This window comes from Acomys minous (genome assembly GCF_964271855.1).
Source record: "Acomys minous genome assembly, chromosome: 3".
In the NCBI taxonomy this organism is placed as follows: domain Eukaryota; kingdom Metazoa; phylum Chordata; class Mammalia; order Rodentia; family Muridae; genus Acomys; species Acomys minous.
In genome coordinates, this window is record NC_140485.1 from 119,663,138 (window position 1) to 119,690,260 (window position 27,123).

Below are 27,123 nucleotides of genomic sequence, written 5' to 3' on the forward strand. Positions count from 1 at the left end.
TCAGGCTTGAAAATTCCAATGGGCTGTTTTGGTGGGAATTTGGAGGACTAGAAAGTGGAGAGAAACGGACACTTCTGGTGACCAGCTTATGAGGTTACACTGAGCCAGGGAAGCTGGCTTCCTTCTGCTTGTTCCCTGAGGACTTCAGTGAAGCTGAATTTTAAAGTAACGGACTGATGTGTCTCAAGGCAGCAGTTAGCCTGTGAGATGGTTGGTGTTTGCCACTTGCATCCAGGTTTACCTTGAAAAGAGCAAGTGGAGTAGAAAGACATAAAATGTGCAGAAAGTAGCAAGGGAGAGGCTTTGCTAAGAGACCTCGTGCTCTGTCCTGTGACCATGGGGAGGTGAGACAACGCCCATCAAAGCCTCCAACTTGTGAAAGTGAAAATACTTGGAAAACCAGTCAGAGAGCATGAAAAGGTTTAGAAGACTTGATGCTAAAATAAACTATAGTATTTCTATTTATACATGAAGCCATTCATAAACCTCAGTATAAGAATATATCCCATTTGTCAACACAAAACAAACTATGAAGCTAAAAGTAACTTGGTAAGAAATGCCCTATGTACAGATGCTGGGACTTGCTATTGGGACTCCAGGTGAGAGAGGTATGGAAGAATGGGGAGATAGAAGGACCCAGAGGGTCCTGGAGCCCCACAAGAAGACCATCAAGGCTGGCAGATCTGGACTCAGAGGGGCCTGTACAAACTACTGTACCAACCAAGGACAATGCATGCAGTGAACCTAGACCCCATATTCAGATCTAGCGAATGGACAGCACATTCCCCACAGTCATGTGGAGAGTGGGGACTGCCTCTGACAGGAACTCTGGTGCCCCCCATTTGACCACCTCCCCCTGGTGGGGAGGCCTGGTAGCACTCACAGGAAGGGGAAGCAGGCTATCTGGATGAGACTTGATAGGCTGTGATCATACGGTGGGGGAGAAGGTCCCCTTCTGTCACAGGCCTAGGGAGGGGAATAGGGTAAAAGAGGGAGGGAGGGGGGATGGGGAGATACAAGCCAGGGGATAACAATTGGGATAGTTAATTTGTCAGGAGTAAAACACACTCGGTTGTGACCTTTGAAAAGGCATGTTCTGCAGTTCTAACATCTGGTGCCTATGAATTTAATCTTATTTGGAAACACTTCCTGTCAGGGGACTGCTTCTAGGGTTCCTGCCATCACTAAGGTCCACCCAAGTCTCTTGTATAGAAGAGACTAATACTTGCACAGAACCTGCATAGTCTCCTATACTACCTTAAATCCTCTAGTCTGGATGCACTCATAATTTGTCATGGCTCATTTGGTAAATACTAAATTGCATTTAAAAATTCTAGCCCATTAATTCGTGAGAGCAGGTTAATATTTTAGAATCAAACTATTGATGTTTTAATTTTTGTGTGGCATAATCCTGTATGTGCACCTGTGTGCAGGTAAGAATGCTGGTGTATCCCAGGGCTGGGCTTCTGGTATCTTCTTCCATTGTCCTCCTGCTTAACCTTCTCAGACACAGTCTTCACTGGACTTGATGCTCAGTTTTCAACTGGGCTGGCTAGTTGCTGAGAGCTAAGAATAATCACATCCTGTCTCCAGCTTCCTACTTTGGGGTTGTAGGGCAGGTGCAGCCACACCCAGCTTTTTTATGTGCCTGTTGAGCATCTGAGCTCAGGTCCTCAGGCACGTGCTGCACCACACCCGTGCAGCAGTCTCTCTAGCCCAGGGCTCACATTCCTACCATCTCTGCGACTTCAAGGATTCTGGTAAGACACAAAACTGTCCGCACCCACTTGCTAAGCATTCTCTTTCTGTATAACACTCATCTCAAGCCTTTTCTCTCACTCCATGGGGAAAGCTTCTTTGATCCCCTGCTGCCCAGTGAAATCTGCGTTTCTTCCTGAACTATTAGGAACAGGCTTTTATCCATCAGCTACTTACTGCATACTGGAAAATAGATGTAAGTGTCCCACATCTATAAGGATTTTACATCTTTGCATGTTTTGCCTGTATGCATGCCTGTATATCATGTGCATGGGTGCCAGTGAGGGTCAGAGGAGGGTGCCGGATCCCCTGGAGCTGGAGTTGTGGATGGTTGTGAGGTACCATGTGGGTGCTGGGAAATGAACCCTGGTCCTTTGCAAGATCAACAAGAGCTATTACTGCTGAACCATCTCTCCATTCCCTGCCCTGACCCATTTTAAAAGAGATTATTTTTAGAATGACTTTGAAGATTATATATATATATATATATATTTCTACAGCATTAATGGATATCAACAGATAATAGATAAATATGCTAAATAACTATAGAAGGTTGGCCAAGTGCTTCAATAAATGAAATGAATATGCAAATAAATTTTGGTTTTAAAACATTTTACTTAAAAACCACAAGTAATGCTCCATAAAAAATATGTACAAGTTTCTAAGAATGTGTTCTGTCAAATTTTTCTTCTTCTTTTTCTTTTTTCTTTCTTTCTTTCTTTCTTTTTTTTTTTTTTGAGACAGGATTTCTCTGTGTGACCTTGGCTGTCTTGGACTCACTTTATAGACCACGCTGGTCTCGAACTCACCGAGATCCACCTGCCTCTGCCTCCCTGAGTGCTGGGATTATAGGCATGCACCACCATGCCTGGCTTGTTTTATTAAATTCTATCAGCTTGAATTAAACTTTAAATCCAAGTTTGAGTAGCTTTCAGCTTTTCGTTCAAAGTCAAACATGTAAACATACTATACACATGAACTTACAAATAGGAGGGCACATGGAAAAAATGGCCCACCATGTCCCTTGAGGTTACAAGGATGGAGTAGCAGAGGCTGCAGGAAGCAAGGTTAGTAGAGAAAAATTCATTACTACTATCCCACCAGAGAAGAGCACATAAGCAACGTACATCCCTTGATAGTCTCGGCATTGGCCCGTAAGTTTCTTACACATGGGTATACATCATTCATTCTGTGTGGTTAGTATCAGCCAAGGTACAACTTCTTTCTAGGGAGTCAGACCCTTCACCAGTGGCAAGGCTCCGGTGGGGCATCTGCTGTGAGTCTGTACCCAATCAAATACTCTGGCAGCCTTAGCACAGTTCCTGGGCATCTGCAGTGAGTCTGTACCCAATCAATGACTCCTTCCCACCATCCACAGGCACGTCCACCAGCACGTGTGGCTTATCATAACCAAAGGAGGTGGGGGCCTTCCTCACAGGCATGGGGTCTTGCCCTGCTGTCTTTGTTTCCGCGTTGTTATGTGGGAGAAATCCAGAGTCAGATAGGAAGCTGCCAGATCCCACGACACCACTGTCAGAGCCATTTCTGGAGTGACAGGTGGTGATGCTGCAGGAACTTGACTGGAAAGATCCGCTTCTTTGTACTGGAGCTGGAGTCGGAGGGCTGTCAGGGGTCACAGGAGAAGTGATTCCTTCAGCAGTGCCAGCTTCTGCTTCCTTTGAAGATTCTTCATGTTCTGCCTCTCCTGGGGTGTCTGGAGCTGTCACCTGGGACAGCCGGTCTTCACATATCACAGTCTCACCCTCTGGGACAACCGCTTGGCACGATGTGACAAGTGATGTGTATGGTGACTCAGGTTTGGTCTCTGAAGTGACATTTCTTACCACAGAGAGCTAAGTAGAAAGAGAGTATAAGATAGAAAATTACTTAACTGAAATTGCCTATTAAAAAGAAAAAGACATATTTCAGAAAACATAATTAAAATAAACTCATTACAGTTTTCTTTCTTGATCTTTTTGTTTTTTGAGACAGAGTCTCATGTAGCCTAGGCTGGTCTTAAAGTCACTATGTAGCAGAGGATAACCCTGAACATGTTCATGAAATTCCCTCCTCCACCTCCCAAGTGCTAGAACCTCAGATATGTGCCACCACATGGATTGATTTTTCTTTTCTTTCTTTTTTTTTTGTGGTAACCTTGACAGCTTTATTTAGTTTTCCTTAAAAACATGTCAGTTTTGAAATACAGAGACCCATAGCCAAACATGATGCAGTGAGAGACCTTGGAACATTCAGCTCTCAGTAGGATGTCTCCATCAAATCCCTCCCCTTTAAAGCTCAAAGAACCCCCTCAAGAGAGGAGATAGAAGCAGTCTAAGAGCCAGATGGATGGAGGACACCAGAAGAGCAAGGCCCTCTCAGTCAACTGAGTAAGGCGCATAGGAATTGAAGCAGCAATCACAGGGCCTACAAAGATCTGAACCAGGGCAGCTGTGTATACATTACAGCTTTCAGTTCAGTGCTTCTATGGGACTCCTGAGTGGGAGAACAACTGGGTCTCTGAGTCTTGTGACTTCCCTTGCAGTTCTTTTCCTTTTGTTGGTTGTTTTATCTCATTATATTTCATTTTGTTATGTTTTTGTTGTTATCTCTTAGAAGCCTGTTCTTTTTTTTTTTATTATTAATTTATTCTTGTTACATCTCAATGGTTATCCCATCCCTTGTATCCTCCCATTCTTCCCTCCCTCCCATTTTCCCCTTATTCCCCTCCCCTATGACTGTTCCTGAGGGGGATTACCTCCCCTGTATATGTTCATAGGGTATCAAGTCTCTTCTTGGTAACCTGCTGTCCCTCCTCTGAGTGCCACCAGGTCTCCCCCTCCAGGGGACATGGTCAAATGTGAGGCACCAGAGTCCGTGAGAAAGTCATATCCCACTCTCCACTCAATTGTGGAGACTGTTCTGACCATTGGCTAGATCTGGGTAGGGGTTGATTTTTCTATGTATGTATTTATTTAGAGACAAGGCTTGGAACTTGATATACAGACTAGGCTGGCCTCGAACTCAAAGAGATCTGCCTGCCTTTGCCCCTTAGTCTTCTGAGTGCTGAGATTAAAGGTGTAAGCCACCACAGCCAGCTTATCCATTCTATTTAATAGACCTTATTCAAGACTAAAAATATAAAGTCATTAAATATCTCATAAATGCACATTGCCTTTTGCACACCATTTTCTTCGTGTACGTGGAAGCCACAGCAAGTGTTTCACCAGTATAAGCTTCATATGTCACTGACTGGGCATTTCTTTAGAGTGATGTTTTCTTTAATGGACGCAGAACATGTTGAATCTTTCACACATTTTTACTTATGAAATTATTTACTCATAATAAATGATTAGAAGGATTGTGTAAAAGGCCGTGCTGTGCCTGCAGTTTCCTGGCAATGTTCATACGGTGACATCTCTACTGCTACTGCTGCAGGGTCAGGTTTGCTTTCCTGCTCTAATGAGGATGAGGCAGGTTATTACAAGGAAACCTCCTACTAGTGAGGAGGACGCATAGATCACATCATGTGTGTCCTATGTACTTACTGTTTATAGTTCACAGCCACCTTGGAGACAGTTTTATTGCAGCAAATTCCACTGCACCCTTTGAGCATTTTAGTTATTATTATCATGAATGAATCAATGTGTCATCATTTCATTGCCTTTACCCATTCTTTTCATCATTTCAAGAGCCTGGAGTGTGACTACACTTAACTGTCAAATGTGAGGGTTTCGTTTTGGGTCATCTTTTCTCCTAAACTCCAACTACAATGAAATATTTGCATTTTCGAAGCTCTTCAAAAGCCAAGCGTTGAGGGCTGTGGGCTGGCTCTCCTGCATGCACTCCTGCGGACTATGGCATCACTGCCTCCTGGAGGGCCGCGACTAACTCATGCATCTTTGTGGAGGGACGCGACTAACTCATGCTTCTGAGTGGGGCACGGCTTTTGCTGGCTCACACACAGGCCTCTGACTTTGAACCTACTGCACTACACACACACACTGACTGTACTATTGTCATTTGTTCCTTCTAGATCTTTAGCTCCTTACCAAGCTTGTCAGTTTTCACCTGAAAATTATAAAAAGGTACCTGGTGTGCAGTAAAAATATATATGGCTTTGAGTGTATGGTAGTTCATAGTGAAAAGTCCTATAATAAGAGTAAATGGAACGTTATTCATCGGGGAACATCATTTTCCTGAATGATACGGTATCAAAGGGACTGTCACACAGAGTCAACTGAATATGTTAGCATCTATAGTTAAATAAGTGAGTACATTACCAAGGACTTGGGTAACATTATGCTTTTTCTCTTAGCTGGATTCTTCTTAATATAGCAACATGTAAATGCCAGGGCAAATATTATAAAGACGATAACAGGAACAACAATCAGAATCCAAATTGGATCTAAAACCGAAAGGAACAACTACGAATTAGCAAACATGAACACGGCTATTATGCATCAAAAGTCTTAGCACCATTCTTCAGCAAATGTACATATTAATGTCATCAGTACTTCAAAGAACCCTGGAACACAGCGGGGCCACGTGAATGAAGCCTCGGTGTGCATCCGGCCAGATGCATGCCGGCACTGCAGTTCTGAAGAAAGAAAACCAGGCAGTCGTCCACCCAACAGGAATCAGCACGGCAGGATATCCCCAAGCGGAAGTCGTGGTGTTGATATCTCAGGGTAATCAACAGCCAATACATTGGAACTGGAGACCTGCTAAACAGTAGGGAAGCCATGCCTGGCACGGTACATTAGCCAACTACCAATGCCCGATGAGGCCATGGAACCCAGATGAGAACCTGCTCCCGCCACGTTCCCAAACCGGAGTAATTCGAAGTGCGCATGCGTACTACACCCTCAGGGAAGGTAACTCTTGCCCGTCACTCTTAAAGACATTTCCTTTTTCAGCAGAGACATTACAAAATGAAAGACACAACTGCTCATAACGCAGAAACAGCTGACTGTGCGTGCCAAGCCCCTACCACACTGCAAATGCCGCAGGGTCGCTGAGATGGCTTCTTTAACACCTTCTTCACAGCCCCACAGCAGGAAGTCGCCAGGGTGACACTTTCCCCTCAGTTAAAAAGGCATTTTCCAAATGTCTCTCCTTAGAAGAAATAAATTCTGGAAACACTGCTGATAAGTCTTAAAATATTTCAGCCCTGCCCCGCAGACTACCTTACCACTCCTGACAGATTTTCTTTCTTGCCAGCTTACATAACACTCCTTTCTTTTTCAACTGCCTTTCATAGTTCCCCTAGAAAAGTACAGTTTTTTAAAAAGTCATTTGAATTAAGAAAAACATTTTTAACATAGGAAAGATATTCTAAAAAAAGAAATCGTCAAAAAAACAAAACAAAACAAAACAAAAAACCCCAAAAATGTAGTTTACAAAATGAATAGATTTTAAATTGTATAGATTCTAAAATTCTTATTAGGATTTTAAAATCTTAATGAAGTATGTAAAACAAAATGAAAAAACATTTAAAAATATTTTTAAATATTCTTGTATTTTAAAAGTACATAAAGACCATGACTTCTTGGCCGGACGGTGGTGGCACACTCCTTTAATCCCAGCACTCGGGAGGCAGAGGCAGTTGGATCACTGTGAGTTCGAGGCCAGCCTGGTCTACAAAGTGAGCCCAGGACAGCCAAGGCTACACAGAGAAACCCTGTCTCGGGGGGGGGGGGGGGGGGCATGGAGCATGACTTCTTTAATCTTGTATTTATCCTAGTCAACACTGAAGGAAGACATGTACGTATACAGTGAATATGAAACTCAAATCAGCTCCGACAGCGAGCCAATCATAGGACCTCACCGTAGCACGAGGCAGGCACATGTTAAGATGTGCTCTGGGAACAGTTCCCTTTTTAAAACTTGAAGAGCATAAGCAGCACACGAAACTATCCACTATACAGTGTCCTCAGAGCTGCAGAGAGAGAGGCCCAGGACAAAGTCAGAGCGCAAAGGCACCACCACGCTGTGAGCGATGTGGGACTCCAGGCGACTGCCTTTTCTAACTTTAGAGACAAACTATGTCTTAGTTTATTTGTGTGTGGATGCATGCACACGCCATCACACGTGAGTGGAGGTCAACTGAGTGCACCCGTCTTGGTGGCAGGTGCCTCTACTCACTGTGACATCCTCATGGTCTTCTTCTGACTTTTCTCAAGTTAACACACTTGCAAATTACAGATACTCATGTAGATACTTTTTATATCTTTGTTATGTATCTTTTCCTTCCTAGGTCAAGAGGGCATCAGTCCTCTAGTGGCTTTCTATGCGGAGAAGCTGTCTTGGTTTTTATTTGAGCTTCTCTGTGAAAAGAGGCTGTTGGATATTTTAAAAAGAAAAGATGTGTGCTTGCGATATAAGTCATGGTTCTCTTCACGCTGCCCTGCTTCAGTCCAGCTGGGGGAAAGGCGACAACTTACCTTTTCTTTTTCTGTTGTTGCGGGGATGGAGAACACAGATGTCTTCTGACTGTTCGGTTTTAACTTGCCAGAACTCTAACAATCCATCTACTGAAATGCAGTATCGTGAATCCAGTGTGGACAACGGGATGCTTAGCTGGCACAGATCCTCGTTACAGTTTTCCTCTGTGATCGTATGCTTTGTGTGGAGGGTCTACATGGACAGACAATGTTAGGAACGTGGACTTCCTTATCTGAGGGGAAAGACCACTGCATCCCTCCTAGTCAACAGAAAACATGTGATAGCAAGCAGTAAGTCAACCTGTGCCTGCAACACGGGGAACGGGCATCATTTAAAACTTGAAGAATGGAAGTGTTCAGTTGTGGAACTAGCCAATACTTGTTTCTCCAGACCTGAGAGAACTGAAGGTGGCTGGAGAGAGGAAAGCCTTTCACAGGAAGCACAAGAAGGTAGCGACATGAAGGACACAGGGTCTCTGTGCAGACAAGTACATAGCAAATGACTGAAGTGACGCCGTGTACTTCCACAGTTCATCCACTCTAATAGTTACAGCACATGACCACCCGTGCTCGGGCCTGGACAACAAAGGCAGTGAGTGTAGCTTAGCCAGGCAGCAGTGAAGGCCTGTGTAGTAATGGGCTGGTGTCTGAGGTGGCAATACTGAGGTGCGCCTGGCTGAGATCTTTAAGATACAAGGCCTCAGGGGAAGTATAAAGTATACAATGTCCCTATAGGCTTTATGGCCTAAGGCCTAGGTCTTCAGTTGAGAGTGATACTTTAGCAGGTTAGAAGCAGTCTTTTAGGAGTAAGAAGGTCATTTGGGGCTTAGCCCTTGAGGGTACCTTGTCCTGGCCTCTGCTGTCATGATGTGCTTGCTATATAAGGAAACGAAGCCAGGTGACCATGGGCTGAGCCCTCAGAAACTGAAAGCCAAATAAATATTTACTCCTTTAAATTATTTCTCTCAGATCCGTGGTCACAGTGATGAGAAAATGATGACCACAGAGGTCCTTAGGTCATGGGGCACACCCTTGGAATGCACTGAGTCCCCCTCCCCACCTCCCTTGAGGTGAAATCTCTTGTGTTAGCGGTGTACAGCTTGTGTGTGTAAGGTCATGAGTTTGATTCCCAGCACGAGAAGAAAGGGAGACGAAGTGGTCATCACTTGTACGTGTGCTGCTGTGATGTGTCCTGCCTGCTGCCTTCACCAGAGCTGAGCAGATACAAACTGTCTCTGAAAACTGAGCTAAATAACACTTTGTAAGTTTGACTTTTGTTTAGGTGACTTAAAGATGACTAATACATGTATATTACAGTGTTGATTTAATACTGATTTGTCTGACAATTCGATTCAGGTAGGAGGTAAGAAATGTAACAGGAAGTAAGGCGCACTGCAAGAGGGATCCTATGAGGAACAAGGAAAAACCAACTGGACCACAGGAAATTAAATAACCTGCTGAGTTTGGAAAGACTACAAAGAAGAGGTAACAACCCCTGAGCCCAAAGAGTGAGCAGGAATGTGCCAGATGGGAATGGTGAAGGGCACCCTGGGAAAATGCATATTACTTCCAAAGAGCCATAGGCAAGTGGAATCTAACTCAAGAGAAAGAGCAAGCCGGGCATGATGGTGCACACCTTTAATCCCAGCACTCGGGAGGCAGAGGCAGGCGGATCGCTGTGAGTTCAAGGCCAGCCTGGTCTACAAAGTGAGTCTAGGACAGCCAAAGTTACACAGAGAAACCCTGTCTTGAAAAACTAAAATATAAATAAATAAAATAAAATAAAATAAAATTTAAAAAGCGAAAGAACAAAGGCAAACCTCTCCAGTGCCAGCCCTGTCCCCGCCTGCCCCTGCCCCTGGAGCCCTCCCCAAGCCCACTGGCCCTGTGGTGCTGCTGCCCCACATGCAGCTGCAAGGATCAGCTTTAGCCCCAGCACTGACTCCAGTCACTTCCCTTCCCTGGCCCCTCTGCTGAAAGCACTGTTCCATCCCCGCAGGTTGCCCACACCCTTCTCTGCTGCACTGGGTTATCCCGAGTCTTGTCTGTGCTCTTTGCTTCTGTAGTTCTGTGGTCTTAGGAGACACATAGTATGGATGCCATAAATATTAAATAAATAAATAGCAACATTGTGCAGAATAGAGGAAATCAAAAGTTCGGACTCTACACCATTGCTGGAGTAATATGATCATGTCACTGTAGTTGTACCGTTAACTTACTTTTCAGAAATAACTCAAATCATAGCTATATAGTATTTTATATACTGCATATTATCAGTGAGGGAAAAGATACATCCTAAGACAACATTGATCTAACCAGTAGAGAGACAGGTATATAGAGAGGGTAACAGTCTAGAGACAACTCAGCAAGTGAACAGGCAGAGAGAAATGTAAATGCACCCCTCTGGCCAGTGTTGGCAATCAACTCCCTACTGGGTCCCTTCAAGAGTATATACGTAGGTATTTTTTTTCCTTACAGGAATCTGTGGCTAGTGAGTCTTATCTGCATATGCATGACCAGTCTATCTTCATTACAGACAACGTGCAGCAGCTACAGAACAATTCCTACTTATAAAAAAGATGAAAGAGAAGCACGCACCTCGTTTTTCTCGTTTCTCTCGTTTTTCACATGCACGGTGTAGTCAAATGTGTGGCAGTCATCTTCAAACTTGGCTGTACAACTTTCTCCGTTTTTAATGACCTCAGGGTGAAACACTTTGACAATAAGCTTGTCTTCCTCCTGCGTAATGTTTAGGCCAGGTGGTCCAACTTTCCCTGGGAAGAGAGGGAAAGTATAATAACTCTTCCCAGCATAGCTGCTAATCTGCCCAGATCAGTAAACACATTAGAACACCTCTGCAAAGACCTAGAGGTGCAAGTGACTCTGACTTTAGGAAAGTACAGTTAGTGGTTAATGTTGGCTTTTAGAAGATGAAAGGCTGGGCTGGTGGTATAGGCCTATAATCCTTGCTGTCTAGAAGGGTAGGGTGGAAGGGCAGATGAAGACCTACCTGGGCTAAAGAATGAGTTTGAAGCCAACCTAGGTAAATTAGTGTCAAAACAAAAAATAAACCAGCAGGCTGGAGATGTAGTTCGATGGCTGAGCACTTGTCTAGCAATGTAAGGCTCAAGGTTCATTCCCCAGCACCCAGCACCACATAAACATACAAAATAGAAACTCAACTAAATACCTTCCCCTTTATTTTTGTAACTTAAGAAACCTATTCTCTAAAAGCTGTTTCTGAAAACCCCACCCCTCTCTCTCTCATTCATCCATGTATCATCTATATATGGTTCACTTTTTACTGTGAAAATCAGAACTACACACTCATGTTGTCTGTGCAAATCCCGTGTATCCCTGGTATATGGGGCTTGTTTGGTGAACATTTGTGTGTGTTTCTCATATGTACTGTGCACATACTATCTTCTACCCAGGTCTGGTGTTGACTCTCCTGTGTACCTCAGACATTCTTTCTGGGACACAGTAGGCCCTCGATAAATCTGTGACAGACAAATCTGACATGAAGATGGCATGTATCAGATGCGCCCAGAGAATAGTACCTAAAGCAAGGAAAAGAAAGGCCTTGTGGGAAAGCCTCGGGTATACCCAAAAAGCTGGGGTAGAATCAAGGTAGTGGACCCCACAGACATGACAGAATGGAAGTGACCAATCACAGAGGGTGAGCCAGGAAGGATACCATCCGGGCCAGCAGACTAGGGTATAGCTACGGTGAGATGCCCCACCAGAGATTAAAATTGATACTGAATATTCTGGAGTTAAAGGTGAGAGCTGAGACAAGTAAGCTATAGGGTAGAATGCTGGGAAGGTAAAGAGCTGAGAATCTTGGACTCAGAGACATGAAAGAACTCTAAACTTCTGTTTCCTTGAGACAGGCTGGCTTCAAAGGCTTCAGGAACTCCAATCATGATGCCTGAGCCTGCTGCCTGCTGCCTGCTGCCTGCTGCCTGAGCCTGCTGCCTGCTGCCTGCTGCCTGCTGGATTACAAGTATGGGTCACCAAAGCCAGCTTGAAACTCTAAAAGTTTTAATGTATTATGTTGGTATTTATGCTTCCAAGGTCTTGAAGGAGGAGGGAGCCCATGGCCAAGTCCTCTGTCATGTAACTTTGAAGTGAATTTCATGGTAAACAAGAGGGAAAGGCTCATGTCCAGCAATGCTAAGCAACACAGGTCAGGATTTGAATGGACTGGATGATAAATGGCTTTAAAGTAGCAAACTGAAGGCCAGTTTAGTGCTATTTTGTGGGGCCTGAAGGGAAAAGACATCGACTCCTTAAATTCTATCATATGTTTATTGGACACTTGTAGCAACTATCAATACAAGCAAACATACACAGAATATAAATATTTGAAAATTAAAATGTATTCATGTAGGAGCTAGAGAGATGGCTCAGTGGTTAAGAGCACTGGCTGCTCTTCCAGAGGACCCAAATTTGGTTCCCAGCACCCATACTGCAGTTAGTAATCACCTGTAGTGACAGTCACAGGGGATCCAACACTCTCTTCCAGCCTTCCAGGGCAATGCATGAATGTGGTGCTCAGACATATATATGCAGGCAAAGCCACCCATGTATACAATCTACTTACCTTGTCGGCACATAACAAACTCTTTTGACTCTGCATAGACAGATTCTTTTTGTCCAACTTTAGCTTTAACTCTGGCCCAGACAGATTCACCAGAATGCTTAATTTGTTCACAGATATTACAACAGTGATCAGAAATGTTGGTGCAGGAATCAATCCAGCCACTTCTAAAATGAAAAGGAAGAGAGACACAAGTGAATCTTACTGTCACACAAACTTTAGCCACCCACGTGAGTTTTGCTTTTCATCCAGTCAGCTGCTTGGAAGGGCGGAATTAAAATATGACAGAGGGGCTGGAGAGATGGCTCAGAGGTTAAAAGCACTGTCTGTTCTCTCAAAGGTCCTGAGTTCAATTCTCAGCAACCACATGGTGGCTCACAGCCATCTATAGTGAGATCTGGTGCCCTCTTCTTTTAAAAAACATGACAGAGATATATATAGACCAATGTTAATTCAGAACATGGCTGCTCTGCCAAGAGATCATATGCAAAGACCTTCTAGGTCTATGTGACCCAGCTGGAAAGGGATCACAGCCAAAGATCTTTTAAGTCTGTGTGTTCCAGCTGGAATACAAACACGCCTTTAATCCAGGAGACAGGTCTGAGTTCAAGGCCAGCCTGATATACAGCAAGTATCAGGTAAAGAAAAGCTTAGGTCCAGGGGTGGTGCTATATGCCTTTAATCCCAAACAAAGGTAAAGTTTGTTTATAGAAGAAGCACCCATGTTTGAAAGTGATGTCTAATTGAGTGGCACAAAAGGTGACAATCAGAGAAGATTTGACAGAATGGGATATGCCCAACTCTCACAAGAAGAGAGGGGAAAGGGAAGCTACTTAAGAGGCAGTTTTTCAGAGAGATGGATTGTAGAGAGAGAACTTATGTGAAGACAGAACAAGCTAGAAAATGAGAAGGAGCCGGATGATTGGAGCAGATTGATGGTTAGTATGAGGCCAAGCAGAGCAGTTCCAGGCTGAGAGAGAAGACAGAGAGAGTAGTAAGTCAGCTGGGAGAGGAGTTTGAGCCAGAGCAGCTGAGTGGAACCAGCCAGCCCAGAGCTCAGAAAGAACAAGGAAGGTTGAGCTCATTAAGCAGTGAGTCTCAGAGGCTGAAAACATTCCAGGCCTAGGTTTGACTGGATGATGGCTAGAAGCTTCCAGGACCAGGCCTCGGCCAGCCTCCCAGACAATTGAGCCAGGAGAATAAAAGTTACTTTTACAATGCAAGATGAAAGAAGAAGCCCTTATTCTGGAATTAAAGGGACAAGCCTTAATCTGAAAAAACCCTAAAATTCAAATAGCTCAAAAAGCCAGGCCTTCTTGTCACAGAGAAAAGATAATTCTACACCATGAAAAACTGCTTATTTCATGCATCAAATTCATTATTCAAAATATCTCTAGACTAGGGAGGTAGCTGGGTGATAGAAAGTTTGTGTGGCATATATAAAGCCCTGGGTTATATTCTTACAAAACATTAAATTTAAAAAGATGGATAAAACACCATAAAAACTACCAGTTACTTTTAGGCTATATGTGAATAAGGTATATATGACCTAAGTGTCATGTTTAGACTTAGGTTCTACCGCTAAGAGATCTACTTAGCTATATGTAAACTTTGCAAGACCTGAAAAAAGTCAGAAATAGGAAATGCTTCTGTCCCAAGCATTTGAGATAAGGTATATGCAAGAGATAGATTCATACACTACACTTCATATTTAAGTTTTAAATGCTGCTGAAAACACCATTATGGATCCTGTTAATACAGATGTCACTCAGTTACAGAATAAAACATATTACAACAGCTCCTCATTGTGGTCAGGTTTTCTTGTTTTGTTTTAGTTATCTTTCAAGGAAAATGTACAGGTATTACAGGAAGACAACACCTGAGGTATCACTTTCATGTGCCGAAACTTGGCATGTTAGAAGTTCCTTGTCCACACAAGAGCTTTCACTCTCTCAGCTGCATTATTATTAGTTAGTGACAATATAGATATGGGGGTTCTTTCTTACTTAACATGTTCTTATTGGTTGCTGCTTAAGCTGCCCCATCCTTCAGCCAGCATGAGACAACCTCAAGATGCTTATTAGATAATTTGATATGTCTCCATCTTCTGTTTCAGTCACATGGGAGACTCTATAATTACTTTTCTGTCTTCTCGGGCTGGGGATGTTGCTTAGACATAGAGTGCTTATTTATTTGAACAAGTTGGACCTCAGCCCCACAAAGACTAAACAAAAACATGGCAAACCAACCAAACAAGCCAAACTCCCTGAAATATCCATAAAACTCTTCATTTAGTTCCTGGGCTTAACCCTGGAATCAGCATTTCTCTAAGAAAAACATGAGGTTCTCCCTATGGGTTCCCACAACATTTTTACCCATTCCTACAGGAAGCCAATCTCACTGGCATCGGGGTTTTCACTTCCTGTGCTTTTTTTTTTCTTCAGGCTAAGACGACACCTACACAGACAATTCATCTCATTTATCTCTTCCCCAAATGAGTACATGGCATGTGCCTTGTGTCTTATAGAACTTTATTTTATTTCCATTGAACAACAAAGTCTGGAAATCACTACATTTAGGTCCATAGAAATTTCCTTCATATTTTAAAAAGCCAATGCAGTAATCCATTTTTGTGGCCGTCACATGTTCAATCTCCTATTCAGTCTCAATTTATTTACAACGGTGTATCTTACACGTAAGGAATTAACAGGTCTAAAAACAAACACTGGATGGAGAGCCAGTTCAGTCAATCAAGTGCTTGCTATGAAAATCATGAGTTCCTGAGTTCAATCCCCAGAACCCACGTAAAACGAAATAAATAAAAAGACAAGTTTGGCAGTGTGTACCTGTGGTCCCAGTGCTAGGAAGGAAGAGACAGACAGATCCTTGGGGCTTACTGGCCAGTCCACCTCGCCTGTGGGCAATCTCCAGGCAAATGGTGCCTGAGGATTGACATTTAAGGTTGTTCCTACCCTCTACATGTAAGTATATATACACTAAAACACACTCCTGCATACACATACACACAAACACACACTCATTCATACAACAGACACAAATGCAGTATAGGAACAGGGGGTGTAGCACAGTGGTAGACAGCTTGCCTAGCACGTGTAAAGCCCCGGGTCTGATCTCCAGCGCCACAAAACCGTGTCAAAGTAAACAGACTAAGTTTTGTCAGATACAAGTTCTTCCCCTTATGGCCAGATCTATTTTGCATTCACATTAATTATGTATGAGAGTCTCTGTCTCCCACAGTTTTCAAATAGAGTATGTTTTCAGAGTTGTAATGATTTCTTAATTAGTGAATGATGGGGGAGGGCTCAGCCCACTGGTGGCAGAGGTGCCATCTCTAGGCTGGTAGTCTTAAAAGCAGGCTGAGCAAGCCACAAAGAACAAGCCAACAAGCAGCACCTTCCATGGCATCCTCATCAGTTCCTGCCTCCAGGTTCCTGCCCTGTGACCTCTTCCTTCCATCATGAACCATTAGTGATCTGGCAATGTAAGGCAAATAACCCTTCCCTCTGCACCTTGCTTTGGTCATGGTGCCTCACTGCTGTGACAGTAACTCTTGCTGACAGAATTGGGACAAATAACAGCTCTTGAAATATCTGTGGACTTGTATAGATCAGATGTTCACGTCCTCATGGGGTTTTGCCCCACAGGTTATTTACTTAAAAGAGTGTACACTGGATAGATTTGAGTGCTGACATCTTTGTCAAATGACCACCTATATGGCAGCGAGGCTGGGACAAGCAGTGGCCATGGTCTGTGTGTTTGTAGTGTGCCTAACAAAAGTTGTTAAGCTCAATTAAATCATGAGGACCAACTCACGCCAAAGTCCTGTTTTCCATTTGGGCCCATTGAGATGTAAATGTTTATTCCGAGTGTTGCTGAGTCCATTTAGATCCAATATACCAGGTCAATGCAGAAAAGGGAAATTTATTGTAATCAGGCTGCTACTGATTGATGAGGGATGCAGAACAGACTTGGGAGCTGAACTGCCACCCTGAGGCAGAATGTTACAGAGTTTTTAAGCTTGGAAACCACAGTCAGGGATAAGGGACTTTCCTAGGGACTTTTCCTTGTGGTACAGTTATCCTGTTCTCATTGTTTGGTGGGGTGACGTGCCTGGTGTTCATGTATCAACTTGCCAACCAGGATGCCAGTTACCACATTCATGTCTCTTTCTGCTAGGCAGGATGTTACCCAGGGAGGTCTTGGGAACTTAACCTTTATTTGACCCCCTATTAAAAATGGAAGCTTTATTCAAAATGGCTTCAGTTTGATTCCTTCTTACACGAGATACTGCTAAACCACTGCCAAGGTGGTGTCTTCCCTACTGCTGTTAACTGCAATGCATCTGGCTATTCCTTGCTAACAAGGAGTTAGTAGTGTTTCTCTACTTCACTACTGACAAGAACTACTTTGCATCCTTAGCCTTTCTGTGACATCTATAGAGAGCTGGTAAAGGCTGGTGAACAGGAAGGAGGAGTGATGGAAGAACACAGAGCGGTATGGAATGTGCAAGGATTCAGACTAAAGCAGAATAGAAATAATAAATGAACAATACTCACCTATAATTCTTTACCTGTACAGTAAAAGTGGGAGTCTGTGACATATTCTGGTATTCCCAGCATAGGACAGGGTTAAAGTTATAAGACGTAATTAGAACACTGGTTGGTACAGGCACTGTAAGAGATTCAAAAGCAAAATGGACCACAGTAAGAAACTGACATCAACAATACAAAACCTGTGTGATGACATGTTAGATGACCATGCACATGAAAGTGGAAACCAGTACAGTAGATACTGAGTGACTGTAATCAGAGCAAACTTATAGCATGTGGTTTATGGAAAATGTGCAGGACAGCTCTGATTCACGTTAATTACATAAACAGTATCATGATATGAGCTGTAGTGGTTAATCTGCACTGCCCTCTTTCAGGACAACACTCTATACTTAGATTCACCCAGGAAACACACCTCTGGATGTGTCTGTGAATGATTTCTGGAGAAGTTTAGCTGAGGAGGGAAGACCCAACCAGTGTGCAGGAGATATCATTTGAAGGCAGTTTTCCGCCTGAGGGTCACGACCCCTGTGGCAACCGTCTATCTCCAAAAATATTTACATTGTGATTTATAACGGTACCAAAATTACAGTTATGAGGTAGCAAAGAATGTAATGTTATGGCTGGGGTCACCACAGCATGAGGAACTGTATTAAAGGCCCACAGCGTTATGAAGGCTGACGCTGAGAGCCACTGTCCAAAGGGGTCCCAGAGTGAATAAAAGGAGAAGCGGGCCGGGGAAGGACCGAGGATCATCATCATCTTTCTCTTCCTGGCTATGGAGTCACTGTGAAGAGTTGACTTCCACTATGATAAAATGCACGCCTCACGCTGTGAGCCAGAACGTGTGACCTTCCCTCCTTACGTTGCTTTGGTTGGGTATTTGAAACAGGCAATGGGAAAAGGAACATATATATATATGAGAAACACAAGTGCAACATAAAAAATAAAGTCCCACATTTAGTGGTTCCATAAATAAACTCATTGGCTAATGCAATAATGATCATTTATTCACCTAATTGTAACCAGTAGAGTTTTGGTTATTTGGCAGCACAGACTTCATTCAATGTCTTAGAGAAACTGGCCACACTAGGGATTCACAGTCTCACTCTAAAATGCCTGTGATGGCTTACACGGCGCAGGAAGCACATTTTCTACTTGCACATCATATAGCTGCTAAGCCCCCCGCCTCCATGGAACAAGATGCCCCTTCCTCCAACTTCCAACAATAACCTTTTTACTTTGGTTTAAGATATTATACTTTTTAAAAGACTTATCTTTATTTGGATGTGCATGAGTATTTGTGTATCACAGGAGAGCCTGGTGCCTTGGAGGCCTGAAAAGATCAGTGGATGCACTGAAGTGGAGTTACAGATGGTTGTTGGCCACCATGTGGGTGCTGGGTCCTCTTCAACAGCAGAAACTATCCTTAACCCTGAGCCATCTCTCTAGCACCTAGGATCCCCCTTTTAACTATTCCCAGTAGAAATACAATTCTAACTGTGTATGTTCAATATGATATTCCTGCCTTGAGGAAAGGGCACACAGAAGTCACTTTAAATACTTTCAACAGAGTATCAAAGTTCATTTATATTTAGGAAGAAGCTACTGTGTTATAAAATGTAAAACCACAAACAATAGTAGACTTGTGCAGCAACGGGTGCTTTGTTGTTATTTGTTTGATTGATTGATATGTTTTTTGAGACAGGGTCTCACATTGTAGCCTAGGCTAGCCTTCAACTCATTATGTAGCTCAGAACAAGCAAACAGATGACAGGAAGAAATTTCAATGGATTACAGCAGGAATTGCTACTAAAGAGAAACTTTTGTCATTTAATATGGTCAGAAAAGAAACCATGTGGTTAGGTTATTAGACAACTTATCACTCTTGTCTTTGCCAAACTCACATGACAACTGTCATGTTTGTCACTAAACTTCAAATTTTACCACCTTACCTTTAAATTGCAATGTAGAGTAGTTAAAATAATAAAGGCACAGAGCAAACTTCTATTAGTGATATATTAATATTGTATAAATAAAAATATGTGTGGGAAAAGCAAAGGGGCATTGTTATCTATGGAGTTTAATAGTATGCAAGAATATTTTTTTCTTTTATATATTTTATTTATTTAGTTATTACATATACATACCAGAAGAGGGCACCAGATCTCATTATAAATGTTTGTGAGCCACCATTTATTTGGTTGCTGGGAACTGAACTCAGGACCTCTGGAAGAACAGCCAGTGCTTTTAACCTCTGAGCCATCTCTCCAGCCCATGAGAATGGTTTTACAGACTGAAACAATCTTACAAATCCTATGATCTCTTGGAAACAGATGGATAGTTTTCTGTAACTTGTTTTCAGAGATGGTATGGTGGTTTGCAAAGGCACAGCCCCCATAGATTCATCTCTTTGAATGCTTGACCCATAGGGAGTGGCCCTACTAGGAGATGTGGCCTTGTTGGAGGAAGTGTGTCACTGGGGGGGGGGCAGCCTTTGAGGTCTCATATGCTCAAGCTAGGCCTAGTGTGGCATTCTCCTCTGCTGCTTCTGGATCAAGATATAGAACTTTCAGCTCCTTCTCCAGCACGTGTCAGCCTCCATGCTGCCATGCTCCCCACCATGACCATACGGACTGCCGCTGTGAACCCGAAAGCCAGGCCCAATTACAGTTATCTTTGTTAGAGCTACCGTGGCCATAGTGTCTCTTTACCCTAACTAAGCTAGAAGGGCTCAGAATTATTTGAAGAGCTAATTCCCAAACTCCTTCAACTCAAAACCAAAGGTCATATAATGAAATGAAGGATCTGGGCCCTTTTCCAAATGATTGACTTTCAGAGAAAAGATAAAATGGCTTATAGATGGGAAAAACTATACGGGGAGACTGCTGTTCTCACAAAGCGATTGCTTATTGTAAGCCGAGAAGTGGAATGAGAAATCTGGATAAGTAGAAAATATGAAGGTTTCGTTAATTTTGTCAAAATAAGTTTATGAGTATTCTCCTTCTGAAATGGGCTGCTCACAATCTGAGGAAGGAGATGGTTTTCTCCATGCATTTCAGCTTCTATTTTAGGAGGCAGCAGCGCGTCCTGGGTTTCAGCTGGACAGGGATAATTTGAGACTGCCTTACCACTTTTGTTTGGCAGAGACTGAAGCCAGCACCTTGTGGATGCTAGGCATGTGTTCTAACACTGAACTATAGCCAAGGCTTCTCGCCTGATTCATTCTAAGCTGAGAAATCATTTGGGGACTGGCAAAACAAATGGAGAAACAAAAAACAAACTAGTCTTTTCTGCTTACAAAAACAAACAAACAAACAAACAAAAAACCAAAATAAAATAAAAGCACCAGAGGAGACACAATAAAATCTAAAGAAATGTACTCTGAAATATCCACTAAATGTACTAAAGAAGAATGTATTGAAAAGAGAGCGAGGTGGGGAAAAGATGGGAGGGTTCAACAGGAAGGGCCCAGGTTTTACCACAGGGGCAGGATTTGAAGTCTTGCAAACAATGAAGTCAGACAGAGGAGGAAGCACAGTAAAAGGAAGTGCCTGGCACTTAAGGTTCTGCCAGGCAGCTGTCTTATTCTTCTCTTCACAACTGACCCTGCCTTCTTAACATCCCTTCACAGGTCCCTCCCCTCCATTACACACCTGACTTCCAGCCTCCTAATGGGCCTTCATCCTCCAACTACTTTATAAGCTGCCTATCTTTTCCAAACAGCGTTATCTAACCCTGCACCAGACCTCCCACTGACACCAGGATTAGTGGGCACATTGTTTTCTTGGCTCAGGCTCTGCACTTCCTTCAGCAACAGTCTGCTTCTACTTCTGAGAAGCTCTCCACACCACACCTTCCAACAACGCCCTCCCCCTCCCACCTACAGGTTGGTGCCTGACCAAGCTAGGGAAAGCTGAGCCTCTCTCTGGGATTTTGTTGGAAGAGAAGTTGCAAAATTTTAAAACCCAAAGACTGCCAGTACCCATGATTCATGCCAAGTAGGGAATCTATCAATAACCAGGCCACTAGAAATAAGAAACGGGGAGTGGTAGCTTCCCCCTCCCCCAAAGACAGGGTTTCTCTGTGTAGTCCTGGCTATTCTGGACTCACTCTGTAGACCAGGCTGGCCTGCCTCTGTCTCCCACCACCACCACCCGGCAATAGTAGCCTTCTTGTGTTCCAAGTGCTTCCTGGAGACAAGCTGGTATCTCATTTTCTGCTCCACTCTGACTTGGATTCTCCAATGCCATAAACCTCTCCTTCAGGTTAAGTCGGCCAAACCACATTTCTATCCCTTAACACACAATAAGACCGTCAATAGTTTCCCACTTCTTTCCTGACACACATGTCAGGATAGTCGATGATAAAACTATATCCCACTAGCTTAACACGGCCATCTCACGTCCCTGCAGACACATTCTCTCTCGACCTCTGGTTCTAAGCCTGTGTTAACTTTCTCTGCATAATCTTCCCGCAGTCTCCTGGATGGGGCTTGGCATGCTATCTTTATTTCCAACAGCCTGTAAGTAAAGTCCAACTCTTATCACAGTATATTGCAATCGTGCCCTGGGTAATGGCTGGTGGATGGGTGGTTAAGAATTTGAACTTGCCAGGCATGGTGGCGCATGCCTTTAATCCCAGCACTCGGGAAGCAGAGGCAGGTGGATCGCTGTGAGTTTGAGGACAGCCTGGTCTACAAAGCGAGTCTAGGACAGCCAAACCTACACAGGGAAACCCTATCTCGAAAAACAAAAACAAAAACAAACAAACAAAAAGAAGAATTTGAACTCTACCATCTTAGAGTTAGAAAGTGACCTCTAACACAAGGGCAGCCCTGTGTGCCTCATCATGGATGCAGATATCAGCAGCACGTACGTTAGAGGTGGCTGTAAAATCAGATATGTCATGCACTCTGTTAAGGCAGTTCCCAGCACTCAGTAAGTCATAACCATAAATGTTTGCCTTCCTGGACCTTGGCACCATGTCTATCCTAAGGGATGACTAAGGATTTGTTTGCTTGGTTTTTTTTTTTTTTAAATGAGTGCATCCTATGTTTAATTAAACACTTTAAAGTACCAGATTTTAATAAGGCATGTTCATACATATTACATACATGTTATCATAACTTCTAATTCGTCCCCCAGTTGCTCCTCCCTCTTTGTTTCTGGTCATTGGCCTCTCCTAAGAGCCCTCCCTTCCGTATTAATATCCCATGAGTTTATCACCTTGCTTTTATTTTATTTTATCCCTTTCTCAAGATCTCTTCCTCTTCTCTCATGGTCTTACACACACACACACACACACACACACACACACACACACACACACACACCCCTAAGGTCTATGTATAAGAAAACATGGTATTTGTCTTTCTGAATCTGGCTTATTCCACTAACACTGTTTCAACCCTATTCCAATTCCCTGCAATTATGATTTTATTTTTCTTTATGGCTGAGTGGAATTTCATTTTGTATATGCCCTTCATTTTCTTGCTCTGTTCTGCTGACTTACATCTAGGTGGCTATTTTGTGGCTATTGTGAATAGTTGGTAGTTTGATCTTTGAGGACCAGGGCAAGGCTGAATGGGAAAATTTGTACACCTAACCGGAGCTCCTGGAAACCACAGCAGAGGGGTCAGGGCTGGAACTCACCTAAGAGTTAAGGCGGTCTCTCCATGCCTTTCAGCAGCTGCTAATTGGGAGCTTCTCGGACACTTAAGACTAGGGACTGGGAGTGAGTGGAAGAAACGCTGTACTGCTAATCTCTAGAAAACCAATCACGGAGAGCCATCCCCAGCATATATTTCCTGGGAAACGTCAACACGCAGGTGAAATCAAGGGCTTTGAGGAGTTAAGCTATGCGGAGCCCCCTTAGCATCTCAATCCCTTCATACTTTACGCGCCAGATGAACAAATCAGAATCTTTTAATATCAGTTGGCACACCTTTCGTCTCCCCGTACACAAAGGATTTGGGCAACACCCCGTAAATAAAGTCAGTGAGCAACGAGTTGTAGACTCTCTGCCCTGGAAACTAACTGTAAAGCTGACTACAGATCTGCGGCGCGGTGCAAACCGCGGGGAGCCCGGACGCCCTGAGGTTCCCGGGGGTTGCCATGACCAGGGCGGCGCAGCCCAGACCCAGCCCGGACCCAGAGGGACTTCCCGGCCGGCCGGTGCCTCCTCCCGCCCCGACCCGCTAGAAGACGCTACCCGAGGGCGGCTCTGGATCCGCGGTGCCAGTCACAGCTCCACGGCCGGCCTCCGCACACAGCATCAGGACCACGAGCAGGATCATTCCGGCCTCCCCTGCGAATTCGTCCCGAAGCGAGGGACACCTCGGACAGGGCACTCACTCCGTCGCAGGCTCTGGCTTGGCGTCACGTCCGCATGCCGCCCGGGAGGGGAGATGGGCGGGGCCAAAGGCTACAGCCTATGAGATCCAGCAGGGCCGTGTGTGGGGGCGTGGCTCCGGAAGGAGGTGGAGCCTTACAGGGCAAAGGGTAAAGGCAGAGGAGACGCATCAGGGGCTGGATCTCGACTGAGGGGTGGGACCAATCCGCAACTCCTTAGCGTTGATTGGAGGTAGGGAGCGGACGGGGGTGGGATTTGAGGCGGGGCTACTGGAGGAGGCGGGGCCTGGGCGGATCTAAAGTGGACTGGGACTCCGGGAACACAGGTAAAGTCTGGATAGTGGATCTTTGGCCCGAGAGGCCATGCTAAGTTGGAGGAGAAGTGGGTAGCCTGAGGCTTGAAACCGTGGACACTATTCAGGACCTGGATTGTGGGATACGTAAGAAACTCTGATCCAAAGGTTATCTTCTCTCAGCTTGACCCTATCTTCCAAGCTGGGCATGGTGGCACACGCCTTTAATCCCAGCACTTGGGAGGCAAAAGCAGGTGGATCTCTGTGAGTTTGAGGCCAGCCTGGTCTACAGAGGGAGTCCAGGACAGTAAGGACAACACGGAGAGACCCTGTCTGAAAAAACCAAACCGAACAAACAAACAAACAAACAAAAGACACTGCCTTCCGCAGTTCTTTACGCATCCCGCAGTTCTTTCCATAGATTTTTGCCTCAGTCTACAACCATGTTTATCTCATTCATCAACATCTAGGCGACTTGGAGCCTGAGGTTTTAGAAGAGTTCCTAAAAGCCTTCTTTGATTCCATCAGTTTTGTCAGCGGAACTTAAACTTCTGGTTTTCAAGTTAGTTTGTGCAGACGCCCACAAAGCAAATCCAAAGTGCTTGAGTAAGCACTTTATTCTTAGAAAACACACACACACACACACACAGAGAGAGAGAGAGAGAGAGAGAGAGAGAGAGAGAGAGAGAGAGAGAGAGAGACGACGATTTTAATAATGAAATGTCAAATAGCAGATTACTATGTAGTGTCTTATTAAGAGATCAACCCTTGCTTGGTGTGGTGGTGCACACCTTTAATCTCAGCACTCGGGAGGCTGAGACAGGGGGATCGCTGTGAGTTTGAGGCCAGTCTGGTCTACAAAGTGAGTCCAGGACAGCCAAGGCTACACAGAGAAACCCTGTGTCGAAAAGCAAAAGCAAAAACAAACAAACAAACAAAAAATCAGCCCTCTTGTGGTGTCTCTAACAGCATCTGTTAGTTTGCATCCCTCGTCACTCCCCTACTACAACACGCACATTGATTTGACCTTCTCAGCTACCTAGAATACAATCTCTATAAGGCTGGAACCTTGACAGGACATTCAATCAGCCTTTGCTGAATGAAAGTCTTATCTTTAAGCAAAATGTCCTGAAAACGTTGTGCAGACTAGGAATTATCAGCTAGAGCTTCCTGTTTGTGTATCTCTTGGACTTTAATGTTGGTAAATTCTGGTGATCTCTGGCAGGTTCCGACTCAGTAGATACGATTCAAGTTAGACTTCAACTTTCTGCATTTCTGAAAAAGGTACACAGGAAATGCCATCACCCTTGGTGCTAGGAATAAGAATGCTTGGAATAAGAAAGCTTAACCCTGTCCAAAATACTATTTCCTTTGAGGTGCTTATAATATGCACCACTTGAAAAACATTTCTCATCATTGTATGGGGCACCAGGAAAAGTTACTGCACATCGTTGTTTGGGACGGACCATCATTTGCAGTTTGCGGATTTTGTTGCAGTCAGTATCACAGGCTGGCTTACCCAGGGAGTGGTGCTGAGATAACCCTTCATTAAAGGAGGTGGGGACAACAGAGCCAGTGTGAGGACATCTCAACCTCACAAGCTGCTGGGAAGTAGGGGTGTCCTTGATGGGTGTGAGAAGCTAGGCTATGACTTCCCAGCACTGAATACAAACTAGGACAGGATTTGGGGCGTCCATGGCTCTCGCGGAGGCACTTCCCTCAAGAAGGCTGGCAGCTGAGGTTGACTACTGACAGCACTCCTGGTGCCAAGGAGGGGGTGAGACTAAAGTTTCCATTTCTGAAGGAGGATTTGGACAAAGCTTCACAGCATCACCCACTCCAGAACACCCTTCCGAGGTACTGCCAGGGTCCTCCTTGGAGGCGAAGGGTTCTTATGAATTCACTAAGCGCGTCTGTGGAGACCCAAGATAGCTGCGCACTGAAGTACTGACCTGAGCAAGCCGCACACAGCACACACACACACACACACACACACACACACACACACACACACACTGGAGCTTGTATCCACCAAGGAAGAGGCATTGAAAGGGTCGTATCAATGTTGTGTGCCAATTCTCAGGGAGAACAATGAGATTAAAGTAGTGTAAGTGTGGGGAATGGGGTAGGGCAGTAGCTTAGTCTGGATTTTAATGAAAAGCAAAACAAAACAAAAATGAAAAAACAAAACCAAAACACTGTTTGGTCTTTTGTTTGTTTGTTGAGTTAGGGGTTCCCAGTCTGGCTTTACACTCACTAAGTGGCCAGGGATGCCCTGCAGCATCTGATCATCTTGTGTCCACCCCCTTTGTGCTGAGATTGTAGGCATGTGCCATCGCATCAGGGTTCTGCGGTGTTGGGGTGCAATCCCAGAGCTTTGTGCATGCTTCCCCAAGTACTCTACCAGCTGGGCTGTATCTGCAGTCCAGGAGATTTTTTTCTAAAAGCAGTTATGATATGGTAGCCTGCTAAATTAGCAGGCTAGGAGGCAAGGGGCAGATTCTACAGGTTAATGAGATAAGGAGGAAAATAAATAAAGTCTATATATTAAAAAAAATCAACTGTACAAATTTTGTAAAGCCTTTGTTAAAAAAAAAAAAAGGAATACATGATCAGTGTTTTGGCTTCTCTGGTAAATTTCTACCACCTAATCATCAGGAAGTATCTAAGGATCTGCTGGTCTCCACTGTAATCTCAGGAAGATTTTTAAATCAAGAAAACAAATTTGGGATGAAGGTGGATGATGCAAAACGTAGTGCACATGGGGCTGCTGCTCAGGATTAGAGCTCCAGTTTGAAGGCCACACTCAACATGGCTTAGAATCAATAGACTAAATAAAATAAATCACGAGCTTAAGAACAGAGTGTGCTCCAGGGACAACAATGAAAGTCACAGTGCCTAGAGGAGCTGTCATTTCCTTCCCTTTTATTGGGGCCGAAATGTTTGTCTGCTTCCCTTTAAAGCAGAGAACGCGTGAGCCTGTAGCTACAGCACAGTGTTCTGCATTCTCTTCCTCAATCTATAAGTTATAGCCAATACCCTTAACCCCACATGCTTCCCTGGCCTCTTGTTTCCACACTGGTCCTTACCTAACTTGTTTTT

The 27,123-nt window shown here is 44.1% G+C and overlaps 1 protein-coding gene across 1 annotated transcript; it reads right to left on the reverse strand.

Moving 5' to 3' along the window:
• Positions 1 to 2,353: 2,353 nt before the first annotated feature.
• IFNGR1 (interferon gamma receptor 1) lies at positions 2,354 to 23,777 on the reverse strand. Its single transcript, XM_084775426.1, has 7 exons — positions 23,589 to 23,777; positions 17,382 to 17,496; positions 12,808 to 12,971; positions 10,800 to 10,975; positions 8,202 to 8,394; positions 6,039 to 6,163; positions 2,354 to 3,611 (listed from the first exon to the last, which is right to left on the reverse strand). Exons 1-7 carry the CDS (start codon positions 23,671 to 23,673, stop codon positions 3,069 to 3,071), a joined length of 1,401 nt encoding a protein of 466 aa, XP_084631552.1. The 5' UTR covers positions 23,674 to 23,777; the 3' UTR covers positions 2,354 to 3,068.
• Positions 23,778 to 27,123: the final 3,346 nt, after the last annotated feature.

What these genes read in the sequence shown, in the direction of transcription:
- IFNGR1 (XM_084775426.1), bottom strand. Translation starts at nt 23,673, where the DNA reads ATGATCCTGCTCGTGGTCCTGATGCTGTGTGCGGAGGCCGGCCGTGGA. An exon ending in GTTTGTTATGTGCCGACAAG is followed by an intron (nt 10,976 to 12,807) that starts GTAAGTAGATTG and finishes CTCTCTTCCCAG; the next exon opens with GGAAAGTTGGACCACCTGGC. An exon ending in AGAGAAACGAGAAAAACGAG is followed by an intron (nt 8,395 to 10,799) that starts GTGCGTGCTTCT and finishes CTGTCCATGTAG; the next exon opens with ACCCTCCACACAAAGCATAC.